Raw genomic sequence first — 20160 nt, 5'->3', positions numbered from 1 at the left:
TGTGGGAATGTGGCATTCATGTTCTAAATATGGATGCATTATACAACACACTGAGAACTTGATGTACGATGGAAGAATGATGCCCCTCTTGGCAGTCTGCCACTGCCTGTTTCAGTGCTGCTGATTATTTTTTGTCAATCGGTTTACTTGGACACTTTATGGCACTATTACTTGGGCATTGTATGACGTTATTACTTGGGCATTGTATGGCGCTATTACTTGGACAATGTATGCCATTATTACTTGGTTACTTGCCACTATTTGGAACTTTGTAGTGCTAATACTTTAGCAATGTATGGCATTATTACCAAGGCACTCTATGACACTACTAATTGTCCTCTTTATGGCACTATTACTTGGACTGTATAGCTGTATTAATTGGACACTGTATGACACTAATATTTTGACTCTATATGGCACTATTACTTGGACACTGTATGGCACTATTACTTGTCCACTTTACGGCATTATTACTTGGGCACTGTATGGCACTATTACTTGGAAACTGTATGGCACTATTACTTAGACACTGTATGGCACTATTACTTGTGCACTGAATGGCATTATTACCTGGGCACTGTATGACATTATTATTTAGGCACTCTGTGACACTACTAATTGGCCACTGTATGGCATAATTATTTGAACACCGTATGGCACTATTACTTGGACTCTGTCTAGCTGTATTAATTGGAAACTCTATGACACTAATATTTCGACTCTGTATGGCACTATTACTTGAACAATGTATGGCATTATTATTTGGGCTCTGTATAGCTGTATTAATTGGACACTGTATGACTAATATTTTGACTATCACTTTACTTGGACACTGCATGGCACTATTACTTGTGCACTGTTTTGCATTATTTGAACACTGTATGGCACTATTACTTAGATTCTGTACGGCACTATTGCTTGAACACTGTATGGCATTATTACTGTGGTGCTGTATGGTACTATTACTTGGACCCTGTATGACACTATTATTTGGACACTGTCTGACATTATTACTTGGACACTTTATGATAGTATTACTTGGGCACTGTATAGTACTATTATAATGGTGCTATTACTTGGGCATTGTATGGTGCTGTGACTTGGACACTGTATGGCACTATTACTTGTATATTGTAATTGTTACTTTGATTCTATCTGGCACTATTACTTAGACACCGTATGGCACTATTACTTGTACATTGTAAGCTGCTATTACTTGGACATTTTATGGCACTATTACTTGGGCACAGTAAGGCACTTTTCTTTGATTGCTATTTGGCACCTTTTAGCAGTATAATGCTTCCCACCACACAGGAGTTTTCATAGACATACTTAGATCATAGGCCAGCAATCACAGGGTCGTGCATTACCCCAGTGTTAATCTTCCCAGTGAGCACTTGGACAATGTGAGAGTCACTGCAGCTGTGGACATAACCTCAGTCCTCTATGGTCATAGAGTGTGATTTTCTGATATTCAGATCATAAATGAGATGACTACACGTAACTTGGACATCACTGGGACAATCCATGCATCCAGATAGTTACATCTGACGTCTGGCGGTATAAATATGTCTGCAAATTTCTGACTATCCTCACACCTAATGTCAATCCAGATCCATTAAGTAACTGTCATAGACATCAATGAAAAGGAACTGGCCATTAGAACAAGACTTTTCAGAATATGACACTACTTTATCAAAACTGAACACGTACATCCACTAGTTTCCCCTAAGCACCAATTAGGGCATCTGAAGAAGCTCCACCCCTGAGTAGATTAAGCCCTCCAGCTGAATCTTAGAGGCAGTGCTGATTTGAAATGTGTCATGTGACTCTTCTTAACTCAGCAGATTGGCTATGCACTCTCACAATGGGAAAGGGACATCCATGACAATCTAGGAAGCTGCTTATTATGTACTATAACATTCGCCCTCACATAGTTTATTAGAATGCTTGTAAGATGAAATACCTACTACGAGGACTTTATATCTGAGAGGTTTCCAAAATGGCAATAAAGCATAGTCATGAGAGGACTGGTAATCTCTATAAAATTCACTGCTGCATATTACAGTATGTTTTACGCCTAAAGCCTGATTCCACCCAACCACACCAATGTACCAGTCATTATTATGTCACAGTCAAGGAAGATGAGATATTTCCTGGGTCTGCACATTGCTTTGGCATGTTTGCCAACAACCTCAACAAGGCAGTCGGACCAAGAAAACAAACGTGATACGACTTAGAAAAACTTTGCACAAAAGTGGGTGTTTCAGTTTTCTACAGACAGTCCAGGGGGTGTGGCCAAAATGTTCCACTTCTGCCTGTTAGAATGTTGGTAAATATTTACCAACATTCTAATAGGCAGAAGCAACAGAGCGCCACTCAATGAGGATATGAAGTTCGGGAACCCTCCTGTCCTTCTGGGAGCCTCCTAAAAGGTCCAAGAGAGTTTATGTCATATAGACAGTGTCACCCCCTTACAAACTTCCAGATTTTGTTGCGCGGGGTGAATACAGTCCTTGATTACAAAATTTGTGACTTTCTTCCCAACCCTATCTATTGCCGTATCACTTCTTTCCTCAAGTCAGAGGATTTCTCTGTGTGGGATATATAGTGTACAAGAGCTGACGACGTCCCCGGCCGGTTACAACACCCAGGGTGTGTTATACAGGAGCAGTGGTGGGGGCGGAGGGATGAGTAAAACAAACGAGATGCTGCAAATCACTTCCTGTTCTTTGAACAAAACAAGTGGAGCGATGTGAGGAAACATAAAGGGTTTTTTACTTTTTACAACCAGTTACTGTATAATGTTCTTTGAGGACACAATGGAAGATGCAGGTCTGTAGAGGACGTTAGGAAGAAAGGCCAAGTATTAGTACGAGCCGGGCAGGAAGTGCAATTTGATATACCCAGCATGCACTGCACAGAACAAGAGGTCACAGGTCTGGACTGGACCGAGAAAGTATCACAACCAAAGGAATACACAGCCCAGCAGACAGTATCACACAGGATAGGATTAGATACACAGCTCAGCAGACAGTATCACACCGGATAGGATTAGATACACAGCTGAGCAGACTGTATCACACATGATAGGATTAGATACACAGCTCAGCAGACTGTATCACACAGGATAGGGTTAGATACATATTTTAGCAGACAGTATCACAAATGATAGGATTAGAAACACAGCTCAGCAGACAGTATCACACAGGATAGAATTAGATACACAGCTCAGCAGACTGTATTACACATGATAGGATTAGATACATAACTTAGCAGACAGTATCACACAGGATAGAATTAGATACGCAGCTCAGCAGACTGTATCACACATGATAGGATTAGATACATAACTTAGCAGACAGTATCACACAGGATAGAATTAGATACACAGCTCAGCAGACAGTATCACACAGGATAGGATTAGATACATAACTTAGCAGACAGTATCACACAGGATAGGATTAGATACATATTAGCAGACAGTATCACACAGGATAGAATTAGATACACAGCTCAGCAGACTGTATCGCACAGGATAGGATTAGATACATAACTTAGCAGACAGTATCACACAGGATAGAATTAGATACACAGCTCAGCAGACTGTATTACACATGATAGGATTAGATACATAACTTAGCAGACAGTATCACACAGGATAGAATTAGATACACAGCTCAGCAGACTGTATCACACATGATAGGATTAGATACATAACTTAGCAGACAGTATCACACAGGTTCCCCAGCCACAGTTTGCACATCACTAGATACACATTTCACAGTGAGCATTGCACAGAACCCACTTCTGCTACTTGACAGTGGGATCACGTCAGCGATAGTACCCAGTCTGTCTGCGGTTCTATGGGACTTTTGTGCAGACACAGCTGAGGCATGAGGAGCATGGACTGGAGTGTGCATGAGAGGAATCGGAGAGCCCCCCTCTGTCACTACGTCAGCTAACATAGTTGGAAACAGGATTCACTAAATACACTTTTTATATACTGGTCACTAATCGGGACACCAACCCCCTTTGTATTCAGAGTGTCATGCTAATCATATTACAGGAGAAGAGAAGGGATGTGGCAACTATGCTGACAACATTTTTGGCTAAAAAAAAGATTTCACTTGTTAAGACTTTTTATCAGCTAATGCTCCCATACTAAAGGGAAAGAAGGACCTGGCAGTTGCATTTGTAATGCCAACCTCCAATCCCTTGTTTATAGAGAAGATAAACTGCTGGCAGAGTCTCCCTGCAGCTTCTGCTTCTCTCCTTATTGAAAACTCACAAATTAGACAATTTTTCATGTTTCTATTGGACCTTACTGAACAAACATATTGTCCATTATATAGAAGAGTATAACTACTGTAATACTGCTCCTATGTGCAAAAATATAGCTACTATAAAACTTCCCCCTATATACAAGAATATAAGTACTATAATACTGCCCCTATATACAAGAATATAATTACTATTATATTGCCCCTACGTACAAGAATATAACTACTATAATACTACTCCTATGTACAAAAATATAACTACTTTAATACTGCCCTCTATGTACAAGAATATACTTACTATAATACTGCCCCTATGTACAAAAATATAACTACTATAATACTGCCCCTATGTACAAGAATATAACTGCTATAATACTTCCCCTATGTACAAGAATATAACTACTATAATATTGCTCCTATGTACACGAATTTAACTACTATAATACTGCCCCATGTACGAGAATATAACTACTATAATACTGCCCTCTATGTACAAGAACATAACAACTATAATACTGCTCCTATGTACAAGAATATAACTACTGTAATACTACTCCTATGTACAAGAATATAACTACTATAATACTGCTCCTATGTACACGAATATAACTACTATAATACTGCTCCTATGTACAATATACTTACTATAATACTGCCCCTATGTACAAGAATATAACTACTATAATACTGTCCCTATGCAAATATAACTACTATAATACTGCTCCTATGTACATGAATATAACTACTATAATTTTGCTCCTATGTACAAGAATATAACTACTATAATACTGCCCCATGTACAAAAAGATAACTACTATAATATGGCCCTCTATGTACAAGAATATAACTACTATAATACTACTCCGATGTACAAGAATATAACTACTATAATACTGCTCCTATGTACAAGAATATAACTACTATAATACTGCCCTCTATGTACAAGAATATAACTACTATAATACTGCTCCTATGTACACAACTATAACTACTATAATACTGCTCCTATGTACAAGAATATCACTACTATAGTACTGCTCCTATGCACAAGAATATAACTACTATAATACTGCCCCTATGTACAAGAATATACTTACTGTAATACTGCCCCTATGTACAAGAATATAACTACTATAATATTGTCCCTATGTAAAAGAATATAACTACTATAATACTGTCCCTTCTGTACAAGAATATAACTACTATAATCATACCCCATGTGCAAAAATACAACTACTATAATGCTGACCCTATGTACAAGAATATAACACTGCCCCTATGTACAAGAATATAACTATTATAATACTGCTCCTATCTACAAGAATATAAATATTATACTGCCCCTATGTACAAGAATGTAACTACTATAATACTGCCCTGTATACATGAATATAACTACTATAATACTGCTCCCTATGTACAATATAAACACTATAATACTGCCCCATGTACAAAAATATAACTACTATAATACTGCCACCTATGTACAAGAATATAACTACTATAATACTGCCCCTATGTACAATAATATAACTACTATAATGCTGCTCTCTATGTACAAGAATATACTATAATACTGCCCCATGTACATGAATATAACTACTATAATACTGCCACCTATGTACGAGAATATATCTACTATAATACTGCCCCTATGTACAAGTCTATAACTACTATAATACTGCCCCTATGTACAAGAATATTACTACTATATTACTGCTCTCTATGGACAGGAATATAACTACTATAATACTGCCCCCTATGTACAAGAATATAACAACTATAATACTGCTCCCTATGTACAGGAATATAACTACTATAATACTGCTCCTATGTACAAGAATATAACTACTATAATACTGCCCTTATGTACAAGAATATAACTATTATAACACGATCCCTATGTACAAGGTAAATTTTGTAGACAGATTAAATATAGAATTAGTTTTGTACTACTAATATATCCTGGAATATATCACTGGGTTAAAATATAGTTGCACTGTCCACCGCCAAACCCCACCCCCATCTAAACCTCATGGGCTCTAGGCAAACAGAGCTTATGTTTTTTGTTTGAATACATGATTGTATGAATGTATGAAATCATATTAAATGGGTGCCCCAGGACATAGCAGATATGGGTAAAATGACATCCCTAACATCTTAAAAAATGTATTGAAATGAGCCACTTTGTCACTCTCAGGAGGTGTGGGGTGGGAAATTTTTGTTTGCATGCATAGAATGGATAGTGGGGACAAACAAATGTAACACTCAGTATTTTAGGAAATCACAGCAGCTCGTGTTATCAGCTATTGTTTGCCCTGTTTACTTAATTCCGGAGCACCCATTTAATTTTCCCCTCTAGACTGCAATTCTCATGACTTGTAACTTGACCTTCATCGCGGCGTCATTTCACTTACCTGCCTGATAAAACATGATATACCTTGCTCATGCTGCACAGTGTCCCTTTCCCTTTTATCCTGAGTCATGGATAATTGACACACCTAGAACCCTCCATCATGACTGGATTACAAGAGCCTATACTCAGGTTATATAACTCACCTTATATAAAGAGTTAAGGAAGGCGAGGGTGTAAAATAAAGACCAATAACCTCCTAGAATTAGTTGTCACTTTCCCTCCAACATAGAGATTACTACACACCAGGATGGTGGACTATCCAACCATCATCATGTTGCAAAGCTTCAAGGCCCAACTTTTTTTTTAAACCATGTCTACCATTTTCATCTTTTCTGGAAGTAAAAAAAATAATCTAAATAGGATTCCTTCCTGTTGTTTTTACGACAACCTTACCCATCCTATCTACATCCCTACCTATTCGGTTGCCCACGAACCACTCTTCACTTGGTTGTCCTGAAGTATTTCTACTGCTCCTGGAAGATGCAGAGCATTGAAGGCCATATTAGAATTTTTAATTCCTTGCCGACCTAGTAAATCACATATGGAAACACTGTGCTTCATAATTCGTAATGAGAATGGGAGAGAGATGGAGACAGGATCTCAAAGGGTCTGGAGGACCACAGGCCCAACCAGTACAATTCTTGGTAACCGCTACACAAGGGTTCGAATTCATGGTTGATGTGGACTTAAGGATGCACCACAAGATTATCTTAAATTCATTACATATTGACCAATGGTAATCACTATGGCTGAAACATTTAGCAAGCAGGTCAATAATAATTTCCTGTGTAGTACATAAAAAAAGTCAATCGTATTGATCTTCACTTAGGGCAGAAAAAAGTTCTTCATATATCCGAGAATGTTATCAAAGGATTGAACAAAATATTGCAGGAGTTGTGTGATCGGGTCCTCACCTTGATGTCTAAAGCTTAAAAGCTGGTTCAAAATGGTTTGTGTTGGTCCACCATTGAAGCAGCTCGAGCTTTAAAGATTATAGTAGACAAGCCAAAGAACTAAGCCGGCATGATCGCGACCCAAAAGAATGTCAATCATATCACAATGTACAGAGAGAAAGACTTTGGTAGTAACATAGAGCCATCCTAAAGAGTAGAGCCAAATAACTAAGCTGAACATCCACGATCAAGTCCGCAACCGACCCAAGCATAATGAAACCTCATCTGTAGTCAAGGGGTTAACCTCCGTAATTTGTTTTCCCAGGAGCAACCTACATTATTCCGTAATCTATGAATCTTTTCATCTCAAAGGAAATTTCCACACAGCACTGGAGCAACTCCTGAAATAACATAATCCTACTTTTGCTTTCAACACAGAAAAAAAAATGCAGCAATCTTTTACAGAATTTTATAAAGTTTGCAGATACATGTTTAGATGAAGACTGTTTTAAGATTAAAGATCATGTGTTGGATATAGAATTGTAAAGACTAGCGTGGGGACCCGCAGAACCCATTATTACCTGGTGTCGGTGACCCTGCCAAACTCTAAGTCACCGGTTGGCTTTTCTGGTCTTCTCGGCAGCTGGTGTAAAGTTGCTGTGAAGTTGAGGTCTCCAGTGAGGTGTGGTTCCTGTGTGAGAATAAGGAAATGCTTCTGCTCTCCGCTGTGTTTGTTCAGAATCTCACAGAGCACTCGCAGTGGACGAGATGGAAAGTGCAAGGCGAAGAAAGAGGGGGAGGGAGGTGGCTACAAGCTTCAAACTCTTTCCCAATGCTGAGGAACTTACTTCCCCAGGGTGGAGGGAGAAGAAGAGACTCACACAATAATGGTTACTTATCTAAGGATGACATAACACAGAAGCACAATGGACAATTTAAAGATTATAGGATGAAATATGGATACAATATCGCTGTTACCACGCTCTTTTGTCCTGAAAGCACCCTTACTTTTACCCTCCCGCACAGGTAAAAATAAAATAAAGTATATATCTAAAAGTATACCAACGGCATTCTCGTGGTATACAAGGTGACTAGCAGGATGCTTACAAAGGCATAGATCTGGACCTAGTAATCACAAGTAGAGGGCAGCTATTGGGGCAAAGTCTACATGGTGATACCCTGATGATAACAAGAGCCTGGAGCTCTACCTAGTCATCACTGGTGAATGACATCTATTTGGGCATGGTCTAGTGGGTTTGTAGCTTGCATAGCGTATGAATTAGAGTTGGAAAAAAATTATATTAACTAAGTTTTACGAGAGGAAACCACTGATGTCCACTCGACACTTGGGCAATTCCATAAATACAGTTACATTTCCTTCTTGGTATATCATTCCATCTCATTCTGATCTCTACATTTTAATCCCACGCGCCTTCCACCTTCTTGAGGCCTGAAAAGTGCAGAGCCCGTCCTGTGTGAGTCACATTATGAATCGTACTTCATACAAGTCCTAACGTGTTGACTTCAAGGGAACCCAACACAGCATCACTCTCCGGTTACCTCAGGTCTGGAGAATGCATTAGAAACCATTTGCTCAGAACCAGAGGAAAGTAAAATGTTCAGGGTGTAAATAAAAAACAATAATGACAGACCGGACTGTTATTAAGAAAGTTTATAGAAAAACAATTGTGAATTCCTGACTTTTCCCGATCCTCAGTAAAAGTCGCTGGCAAGGCGCAATGTTTGGCCCTTGAATTATGAGATTATTTTCTGCCTCACAGTCATGTGACCATACCCCAAATAACAGCCTAAAATGTACAATGAGTTTTTATTCCAACTTTGAGCCTACTTTTAATGTCCTTATTTCATGAGATTTATATAATTTACCGTAAGTAAAAATTGACACCCTGAACCAATGAGACAGAAGGTGTGTCTCAGACTACCTCAGAGTCCCAGTAGACAGTGCAGCTAAACTGTAGTCCCAGATCACAACATTGTGGAAAATAATTAGCAGGTAATCAACCATCTCTTGTAGGGTCCGACATATATATCACATTTTTAAAGAGAACCTGTCACCCTCAAAATAGAAGATGAGCTTAAGCCCACCGTCATCAGGGCTTATCTACAGCATTCTGTAATGACCTGCCCTCAACAGGGCAGACAGAGTACGCCTGCGCCGGAGCCGCAGTGTAAAGAAAAGAGGATGTCATCCTATAAAGATAGGAGGCCCAGGACCAGACCTGCGACGCCCATCGGACCCGGACCACAGCGGGACCACCCCCCCAGGTGAGTATAATCTAACCTCTTTTTCTCATCTTTCAGGATACATCGGGGGCTTATCTACAGCATTACAGAATGCTGTAGATAAGCCCCTGATGATGGTGGGCTTAGCTCATCTTCGATTTTGGGGGTGACAGGTTCCCTTTAAGGAGAAAGCTGCCTTTCGAAAGTAGGATATCATGATTTCAGCATCTGTACATTGGATTTTAGCAATATTGATTGTCACTAACTAGGTATAGCAAAATACAACAGTGCCTTTTAAATGTCCCCTTCATATGAATGCACATTGGCACATGTTGAAAAATGACTTGTTTGGAATAGCGTGCATATTTTGTGAATTCGCTCCTGACTGATCAACCCCTGATAAGGTACATTTACCTCCCCAGAACAGGAACTACACATACTGCCTCCATTCACTAGAGTGGCCGGGGTGAATTCTGGGAAATGGATATTTGTTATCCAAGGCTTTAGGTAGTTCCATAGGAAGGGAAGGCATTGTTCTCTGCTGGGCTATTTCTGGACATGAAGGAAAACAAGGCATTATTTGCTTTTCTTGGGCCTTGTTTTGTCTTGGCATAGCTGGAAAAATTCTCAGGGCTAAATAAAAATATCACTACTCTGCCGGTCAGTTCTAACTGTAGATTAATAGAATAGAATTAGATAGAATTTATCAATGAATCATGGGGATCAGACTAATCAGGGCTTATAGGTCTATCCCATAAAACTACACTGAACTGCATTGAATTTTGTAAAATGCAACTTGTAGTGTCATGGACCAGCCGCTCATTTTCTACCTGCACTCGTCCTAAAGTCTGCAGTAAGCCACAATTTTATCACCACTCATCATTGCAGCAAGACGACAAGTGTAGACAGTGATCACATATAAACAGGATCAATACAATACAGTCCACAGATGCGCAGTGTAAGAAGGCACATTATAGACAGGGGGCAGAATGAGGGGACAATTTGAGGGCACAGTGTGTGGAAAAGTATGCAATGTGAAAAGGGGGCCCAGTATGGAAAGGGGGCAGCATAAAGGGGGAGACGCTGAAGTTAGATGAACCGTGTGGCAGTTATATCTAATAAGGGCAGACAGTGTGGCAGTTATAGTCAATAAAGTCGAACAGTGTGGCAGTTGTAGTTCATAAAAGGGACAGTGTACCAGTTATAACTAGTAAGGCCGAACAGTGTGTCAGTTGTAATTCATAAGGGGGACAGTGGGGCAGTTATATCTAATAAGGGCGGACAGTGTGGCAGTTATATCTAATAAGGGCAGATAGTGTAGCTGTTATATCTAATAAGGGCGGACAGTGAGGTGGTTATATTTAATAAGGTCAGGCAGTGTTGCAGTTATATCTAATAAGGGCAAACAGTGTGGTGGTTATATCTAATAAGGATGGACAGTGTGGCGATTATTTGTAATAAGGAAGGACAGTGTGGCGGTGATATCTCATAAGGTGCATACAGTGTGGTGGTTATAGCTAATAAGGCTGAACAGTGTGGCAGTTGTAGTTCATAAGTGGGACAGTGTGGCGCTAATATTTTATTGGTGTGCCATGTATGACAGCCATGTACATAAAAATGATAATGTGATGGTTATATTTTGTGCAGGGAGCACAGTCGGGAAAGTTACTAATTCAAGGGCACAGCATAGGGCTGCCAAAGCACATTCACACAGGTAGCATACAACCCAGAATAACAAATACCTGAACCTGACAGATCAATGTTCAGATGAGGAAAAAGCCCTCGTCTGATCCTGGTATGTCCATGCCTGACTGTGAAGTTTGGCACTATAAAATAACGCAATGGTGCCCCCATTCGACAGCAGCTTACCCTGAAAACCCTTAGCAGCTCCCAGAATCGCTAGAGTAGCAATTTCCTAAGGAATAAAGAAATCACACTCAAAACATCTGCAACCAACAGAAACTACAGCAAAGTAAACGAATCCAACAAAGACTATCACCAGCAGGAAATACCAGCAGGGAAAGGTATATAAAGTTGCACCCGAAAGGTGATAGGGCAGACAGAGTAAATGAAAAACATCTGTTACCCAAAACCAACAGAAACACAGATAACAGAACTAAAACACCCAAAGAAAAGGTGTATCTGCTGTGCCTCAGCAGAAAGAGACGCTGACCATAGAACACACAGTTGCAAAGAGTGAAATCTATGGTGAAAAAATGTATGAGATTTCAGAAAATCTCTTCCACTTTATGGACTGTATGGTATAAATTATTTATAAGAACTTGTACTACATTTCATTTAACCCTTTGAGGGACAGATTATAATTCTTAGACTAGTTGATGCTACAGTCATCTCAGCCATTTATAACATCTCTCCTCAGTGTTATTTAGTGTCTGTCCTTGGGAGGGGGATGATGTCCCTTCTTTTCTGGCTCCTTCCAGGGAACACACTAGAATATCCAGTCCCTGCTGGGAGTTGTCATTTAAAAGTAATGAGCATCCAGCAGAATTTGGCTGAATCATTGGCCCAGAATCCTCTGCTGTGAGAGGATAGAGGTGTTAGGTAGGAGGAGTTGCTGTCTCACATACAGACAAAGCCACACACAAGATTGCCCTGCAAGCTCCCTGTATCCAGGAGGAGCCCTGACAATACCCTGCCTGCCGCCAGCACCTTTGCAGCATCCCCATCTTCATTACCTGTATCGTAAGTACCAACACCACCATCATCCTAATCCCATGCAGTGTATCCATTTATCTACTTATTTCATTATAATCTATTTATCTGGAAGCACTGCCAAATGGAAGGAAAAGCTGAGTTTAATAAGGCAACCAGATCATTACCAGGCGAATGATGCAATTCTATCTAATATAACACAGAATGTATATTTATTGCATATACGTCTTTCTGATTTATATCTAATATATATCAATCCATCTCCTGCTGAAGTATTGTATCCATCCATGGACACATCATTCCACTGACTGCACATGATAACTATTACTACATTCTCGTAATTTTGCTGTAAATTTATTAACAATTTAGAAGGCACTTGCATTATCTACAATTTTCTTTTTTTCTTGACGAAGAATAGGATTGAAATCAGAGAAGGGGATTGTCTTTGTGTGGGGTAGGCACAAACATTGGAGAATTCTCAATATCCTTGATGTAGTGTGGGGGCAGAATGTAAATGAATGATCCGGTGCCACGATATGTAATAAAAGCTGATTATTGTATTTAGTACCGGACACTTAGGCGGATGCATTCATCATACAGGATTGTGTGTCCAATCTTTGATGCGATCTGGAGGGGACTGTAAAATTAGTCGTCTTTATTAATAGCTGGGTGATGGTTTGCTACTGCCATGGGTGTGGCGGGCACACTGCAAAATGTGCGGTGCTATTTCAGTCATGGTGAATACATAATAGAGGGAGCTGTGTGCAGGGCGGTGGCTGGATTTAGGAGACTAGAGAAAAGGACCTCAAGGAAAAAAAATCAGGTACATCTCATCTCATTAATGGGCTCCCAGAAGCGCTGATGGTGAGGAGAAAGGAGACCTTCTCAGGGCTGAATCTCAAGTCCAAGCTATTGCTTCCACATCTCTTCTCCTTAAGTGCATACATTAGTGACCTCAGACTGACATGCTTGCCGTTTATGGTTTGTGACGATTGTCGTCTTAGGCCGTAAGTTAAAACAACAAATCACCAGCCAATCACTGCCACAAATGATCCCTTCTCAGTTTCACTCACAATATGTAGATTTGTAGTTCACCATGAATGATCCTTCTGAGAAAGTCCAAGACAGCAGATCAACTTTTCGAAAGATATCTGCCATTGGTGGTCACTGTCAGGCAAATTAGTGTCACAAAAATGTTTTCTGGTTGAAAATGGGTTAAGGCATCCTTATTGGCCATCCAAAATCTATAGTGTATGCCCACCTTCATTTTTCCACTTTATTATGTCTACTTCACTGTCAACATGACATTAAGTCTTATTCATTTTCTACGTGATATCTTCTCCTTCATTTTCCATGTGATAGTTTCTCCTTTGTTTTTAACATGATATGAAGTCTCTTCATTTTCTAAGTGATATTATACATTTTTCTTTGTTTTCTACTTCATGTCTTCTCTTTAGTTTGCTTTCTATTTAATGTGTTTTCATTTGTTTCCTATTTGATATGATTTCTTATCCATCCTTTTCCACTTGATATCTTCTTCATTTTGTACTTGATATTAAGTCTTCTTCATTTTCTATACGTTTTTATATATTCTTTTTTTATTTCTACTTCGCCTTCTCCTTAGTTTGCTTTCTAATTAATGTTTTTCCATTAATCTTCATTTTCTACGATATTGTATATTACTTTTTTTTAGGTGTATGTCACATCTTTCATTTTCTACATGATATTTTGTCATCTCCTTCGTATTCTATATTATGTTGTATTCTCTTTTACTTTCTAAGTGATGTCTTCTTCATTTAGGTGACAATTTATGTTTTTTATTTGTTTTTCATTTGTAGCTAATAATGCTGGACACACTAAGCAGCCAATATGATTCCTTTCTGTTCTGGAAACTTCCTATCCCAGAATTGGATCTCTCTGAACTGGAGTGCCTTGGCTTAGAAACAACGACCAAGACTTCCAAAGCTGGATCCGTAGAGGAAGACACCCTGCTTGAGTACACTGCCTTCAACTTCTGGCGAGAACCCATTGCCAGCATTGATACCTTGGACTTTGACTTGATATAAAGAAAAAATATCTTAAAACCCCGAAGGCCTTGCTGTAGTCTACCTGCTTTTCAACCACCAATCAATCGTAGAGCTTGAATAATTATTTATTTATATCACAACCCTGGCGGTTTCTCATTGAATATGTTTTTTTATTTGCTGGTATTAATTTATTTTTGTTACATATCAGGCACTTACAGTTTTGAAAAGTTTGAATGAGCTCACAGATGTGATGCTGAATTACAGAAACCAAACTAAAGCCAATTCCTTAGCAAAGGGGATGTTCTTCTCAGATAATCTGAGTCCATCCCACCAAAGGCAAATTATCTGCTCTCCCTCAGGGCTGTCCCACACGTCCAGATAATTCCGGTACCGGAATAAATCGGTACCGGAGTTATCCGTGTCCGTGTGCCTGGGAACTCACGGACGCCATACGTGCGGCACACGTGTGCCGCCCGTATGGCGAGTGGGTACCACACGGAGCGTGTGGTACCCACTCTGCATCATGCTGAAGCCGCGATTCATATGTTCCCTGCAGCAGCGTTTGCTGCAGAGAAAATATGAATAATAGTGTTTAAAATAAAGATGTATGTGTCCGCCGCCCTCCCACCCCCTGTGCGCCCCCCCGCTGGTCAGAAAATACTTACCCGGGTCCCCCGTCGGCTGTCGCTCCTTCCTGGTCTGGCCGCAGCTTCTAGTGTATGCGGTCACGTGGGCCCGATCATTTACAGTCATGAATATGTGGCTCCACCTCCCATAGGGGCGGAGCCGACTATTCATGATTGTAAATGATCGGCCCCACGTGACCGCATACAGTAAGCCGCGGCCAGACCAGGAAGGAGCGACAGCCGACGGGGGACCCGGGTAAGTATTTTCTGACCAGCTGGGGGGCGCACAGGGGGTGGGAGGGCGGCGGACACATAGATCTTTATTTTAAACACTATTATTCATATTTTCTCTGCAGCAAACGCTGCTGCAGGGAACATATGAATCGCTGCTTCAGCACCATGTGGGGGGGACAGCGCTTACTGTAGCGCTGTCTCCTGCACGCACACGGACCCCAGACGGAGAATGTCCGTGTGAGGTCCGTGTTTTACACGGACCCATTGACTCTATTGGGTCCGTGTAATACGTGCGCTCCCACGAACACTGACATGTCTCCGTGTTTGGCACACGGAGACACGGTCCACAAAAAATCAATGACATCTGAACAGATGCATTGATTTTTATGGGTCTACGTGTGTCAGTGTCTCCGGTACGTGAGGAAACTGTCACCTCACGTACCGGAGCCACTGACGTGTGAAACCGGCCTAATGTAGATGCCGACTCTGAGAAGTTCAGATATAGCTGATAAAATTCTAATCCTGTTTAGTCCTTATGTTAGCTACATGTGAAATGGTTTTGTATTGCCTCGTTCTTCACAAAAAAATCCAAGAACTTTTGCTGGTTTGTAGAATGTGATTACCACTAATGGATGTGTGGATGTTATTTCTGCAGAGGCTTAAAAATATTTGATTGGCTGTTCAGTCCCAATCTGTTAGGGCTGAGCTCCAGTCATAATATTTGAATGTTAAAAAAAAAAGATACTTTAATCTTAAATGAACCACTGAATAATGTGTACATAATAGGCAGAAAACAACAACCATTCAGAATGATTTTTCCTTCTCAACTGTGTAATTGACAATCGTCCTTGTAGTTAAAGGGCCACTGTCACCCCCCTCCAGCCGTTATAAACTAAAAGAGCCACCTTGTGCAGCAGTAATGCTGCATTCTAACAAGGCGGCTCTTTTAGTTTTTGGTTCAAGTATTCCCAAAATAAAGCGTTTTGAAACTTAGCCAAAATACCTGTCTTTAGCCAGGGAGGCGGGTCCTCACTCCCCAGCTTGAACCGCTACTCTGCCGTCACTCCAATCTTCAGTGGCTTTCGGCTCCGCCCCCTCCGCACTTTTTTCTCTTCAAAACCGGCGCCTGCGCTGTGCTTAAGCTCTGGCCGTGTGACGTCCCAGCCAGGCTTGCAGACTGCGCCTGCATACTGTATTCAGCTGATCGTGCCTCCTCATACAGTATACAGTACAGTATACAGTACAGTACAGTACAGTATACAGGCGCTGTAAGGCGGGGGACCTGGGTGACAGGTTGACACACGCAATGCGCATGCCCAGGAATCCTAGCCCCGCTCTGTGCATAATGCATAACACACTGCGGGGCTGGGATTCCCAAGGTGGGTGGCCGCACTGCCCGCACAGGCGCAGTCTGCAAGCCTGGCTGGGACGTCACACGGCCAGAGCTTAAACACAGCGCAGGCGCCGGCTTTGAAGAGAAAAAAGCGCGGAGGGGGTGACGCCGAAAGCCACTGAAGATTGGAGTGACGGCAGAGTAGCGGTTCAAGCTGGGGAGTGAGGACCCGCCTCCCTGGTTAAAGACAGGTATTTTGGCTAAGTTTCAAAACGCTTTATTTTGGGAACACTTGAACCAAAAACTAAAAGAGCCACCTTGTTAGAATGCAGCATTACTGCTGCACAAGGTGGCTTTTTTAGTTTATAACGGCTGGAGGGGGGTGACAGTGGCCCTTTAAATTATAAAGTAACGTTGGCCTTTCAAAGAATTGTAGAGGATCGATATTGTCTAGCAACATTGAAAAATAAAAAAAATCCCAAAAACCATGCTCCATCCTTAAATTCAGCCACTACCTTCCACATATAAATTGCAAGGGATGGAAGTGGCTTTCTACCAGTCCTTTTGTCCCAATCTTACGTAATGATTAGATCTTTACAGAGACTTGGATGGTGATTTGGATTGTCATAGTATTTATTTATAACAGATAAGGCAAGAAGTGTTATCATGGGGTCACAGTAACAGACTTTAAGCTTTTTCCATCATGCTTTAGAAGGACTATGAATGTTATAAGACAGTATTCACTTTATGTTGTAGCCAGGTTCCACAAGACATTTCACTGAGCAAAAGACCATGGGGCTCTTAAGTGAGTTAAAATGTGACAAAATGTCAAAATTTGCACTGCGCCAAATAAAATATTTCAGTTGTGACTTGCACTTTTGTATAATTATTGATGTTTTTGTAGTCTGTGTGCGCTTCGAGGTCGCCACGTCAAGTGAAAGACGCCACCATAAACAAACATACTACCTACCCATAAAAAAAACTTTCCATTAATAATACTTTCACAGTTGTCTAACATACATGTACCTCATATATTCTGGAATCTTCCACATGACTCCTTACTGAACGTCAGGGTGCTCACTGTCCATCTGCTGGAGAAAGAAGTAACTGCAGCATAAAATACATTTTCCGCTATAATAGTGTATGGAGAACAAAGAAACACGTATTCACCGCTGACCTCTAATATAAATATAAAATACAACTTTTATTAAATACCTCTAAAATAATACAAACAAATACCCAATTGTGAATACACACCAACACCAGATTATAAAGTATATAATACAGAGGCACCCAGGGGAGGTGCCTGTCCCTATGTATTGCCTGTCTCACCCTGCCTGACAGCGGAGGTTGGCACCCTATGTCCTGCGCTGTGGCGCCCCCACTCGACGGCGGCTCTCCCTGTCTGCCCTATTATGCCCAATCGTGGCAGGGGAGTGAAAAAAGATGCCTAAAAGGGTGAGAAAGATAGTCATAGGGGAATATGCCATTTGCTTGTGGGTCCTGTGATAAAGCTAGCTAATACTGGTCTAATTACTAGGCTAGCTATACTCTGTTCTCTAGAACTCTACATACATTGGTGAGCTTCTGTATATTTGTTAATGTTGATGCTTGTCGTACTGAAGAGTCTTCTTGTATTGATCTCTAACTGTTTAATAAATACACAGAGGCTAAATAGACATCATAATAAGAACCTATTGTCTATAAGTAGACGAAAGTAGAGTAGAAAATAGTTAGAACAATATCTTATCTTATCTTATTCTTATTATATCAGATATAAATGCCAATGTGGATACAACATATCCCAACCTAACTATTCAATGGTAAAGGTTGTCCAAAACACTTGACACTTGATAGTGTCAGCAGTTACCAATACAATTATAGTGGCATATTAAATATTGCCATACAGTACACAAACTGGAAAACCCCTAGGCATAATGTACACAGAGACACATCATATTCACTCCTTTACTTATAGTGGTACAGTAACAGGCAAACACTGCAACCCACGGTAGTGCAACAAAACCACACTAAAGCACTGCAAATGACGGTAGTGCAACAAAACCACACTCAACGCGTTTCCCCTCTACTGAGGTTCATCAGGAGTAGATAGTTCAAACATAGCCAAAAGGCTTGACCTTGTTGCAGAACATAGATGCAAGGTAACCAACAATACTTAGCTTAGCAGCGATATTGATAAGGCAGGCATGATGGCCGGACTCAGCGAGACAATGCTCCCCTGTTTATGATGCTTGGCGTTCTACTCCCCCCACCCTAATACTTATATAGTCTACCTGATCACCAGATAGGCTGCACCTATGGCGGAATAGGTGCGCACGTGTCTCATGATTAGATGTATTAACCGCGCTATACTGACCCCCTTTGCGCATGTTCGGAAGCTCATCATATAGCAGGCATAGTGTGCGCAATCTAGCAGTCGGGCAGTATCCTCGTCATAGTATCCATGTGCGCATGACCGGAGATGTCTGTACTTGGTCAATAGTGCGCATTTCGGGAAGCGCCGATGCGGTATCTGTCATGATCTCAATGGCAAGAGATCATAGCATAAGCATATATAGGAACTAGCTCTTGGAAGATGGGAACTGAGCTGACCATGAACTAAACCTAACACACAACTAGCAGTGGCCGGGTAGCATGCCTACGTTGATTCTAGATGCCCAGCACCAGCCGGAGGACTAAATAATGCTAGCAGAGGAAAATATTAGTCCTAGCTCACCTCTAGAGAAATACCCCAAAAGGAGACAGAGGCCCCCCACATGTATTGGCGGTGAATTAAGATGAAATAACAAACGTAGGATGAAAATAGGTTTAGCAAAATTGAGGTCCACTTACTACATAGCAGAAGACAGAAAGGACACTTTCATGGTCAGCTGAAAACCCTAATCAAAAACACCATCCAGAAATTACTTTAAAACTCTGTCATTAACTCATAACACCAGAGTGGCAATTCCTGTTCACAAGAGCTTTCCAGACACAGTAACGAAACTACAGCTGTGAACTGGAACCAAAATGCAAAAACAAACATGGACAAAAGTCCAACTTATCTAGTAGTTGTCTAGGAGCAGGAACAAGCACAGAGAGGCTTCTGATAACATTGTTGACCGGCAAGCAACTAACAGAGCAGCAAGGTTATATAGCGACTCCCACATCTTGATGGGAACAGGTGAACAGAGAAGATGAAGACACCAGTTCAATTCCACCAGTAGCCACCGGGGGAGCCCAGAATCCAAATTCACAACAGTACCCCCCCCTCAAGGAGGGGGCACCGAACCCTCACCAGAACCACCAGGGCGATCAGGATGGGCCCTATGAAAGGCACGAACCAGATCAGAGGCATGAACATCAGATGCATTCACCCAAGAATTATCCTCCTGGCCGTATCCCTTCCACTTGACCAGATACTGGAGTCT

General features: G+C 40.9%; 2 protein-coding genes across 5 annotated transcripts in view; one reads left to right on the top strand and one right to left on the bottom strand.

The window, feature by feature from the left end:
* The window catches only part of CDC42SE1 (CDC42 small effector 1), a 76064-nt gene extending 58287 nt beyond the window's left edge, over positions 1 to 17777 (bottom strand). Inside the window, exons 1-2 of one of the 4 annotated variants that reach the window (XM_077259521.1) lie at positions 17756 to 17774; positions 8174 to 8283 (exon numbers count right to left, since the gene is read on the bottom strand). The gene's annotated coding sequence lies outside the window, so the exon portion shown is untranslated. Of the gene's footprint in view, positions 1 to 7113; positions 7173 to 8173; positions 8328 to 17755 lie in introns of those variants that run through there. The other 3 variants (XM_077259532.1, XM_077259540.1, XM_077259512.1) reach the window with 3 other exon arrangements.
* MLLT11 (MLLT11 transcription factor 7 cofactor) lies at positions 12389 to 14676 on the top strand. The gene is made up of 2 exons (XM_077259553.1): positions 12389 to 12539; positions 14348 to 14676. The coding sequence occupies exon 2, from the start codon at positions 14354 to 14356 to the stop codon at positions 14573 to 14575; it is 222 nt and encodes a 73-aa protein (XP_077115668.1). The 5' UTR covers positions 12389 to 12539; positions 14348 to 14353; the 3' UTR covers positions 14576 to 14676.
* Positions 17778 to 20160: the final 2383 nt, after the last annotated feature.

Source organism: Ranitomeya variabilis, chromosome 1 (assembly GCF_051348905.1).
Source record: "Ranitomeya variabilis isolate aRanVar5 chromosome 1, aRanVar5.hap1, whole genome shotgun sequence".
Lineage (NCBI taxonomy): Eukaryota > Metazoa > Chordata > Amphibia > Anura > Dendrobatidae > Ranitomeya > Ranitomeya variabilis.
Note: the sequence above shows the minus strand (reverse complement) of the source record. Positions and strands in the feature narration are given on the sequence as shown.

Coding starts and splice junctions, on each gene's coding strand:
- MLLT11 (XM_077259553.1), top strand. CDS start 14,354: ATGCTGGACACACTAAGCAGCCAATATGATTCCTTTCTGTTCTGGAAA.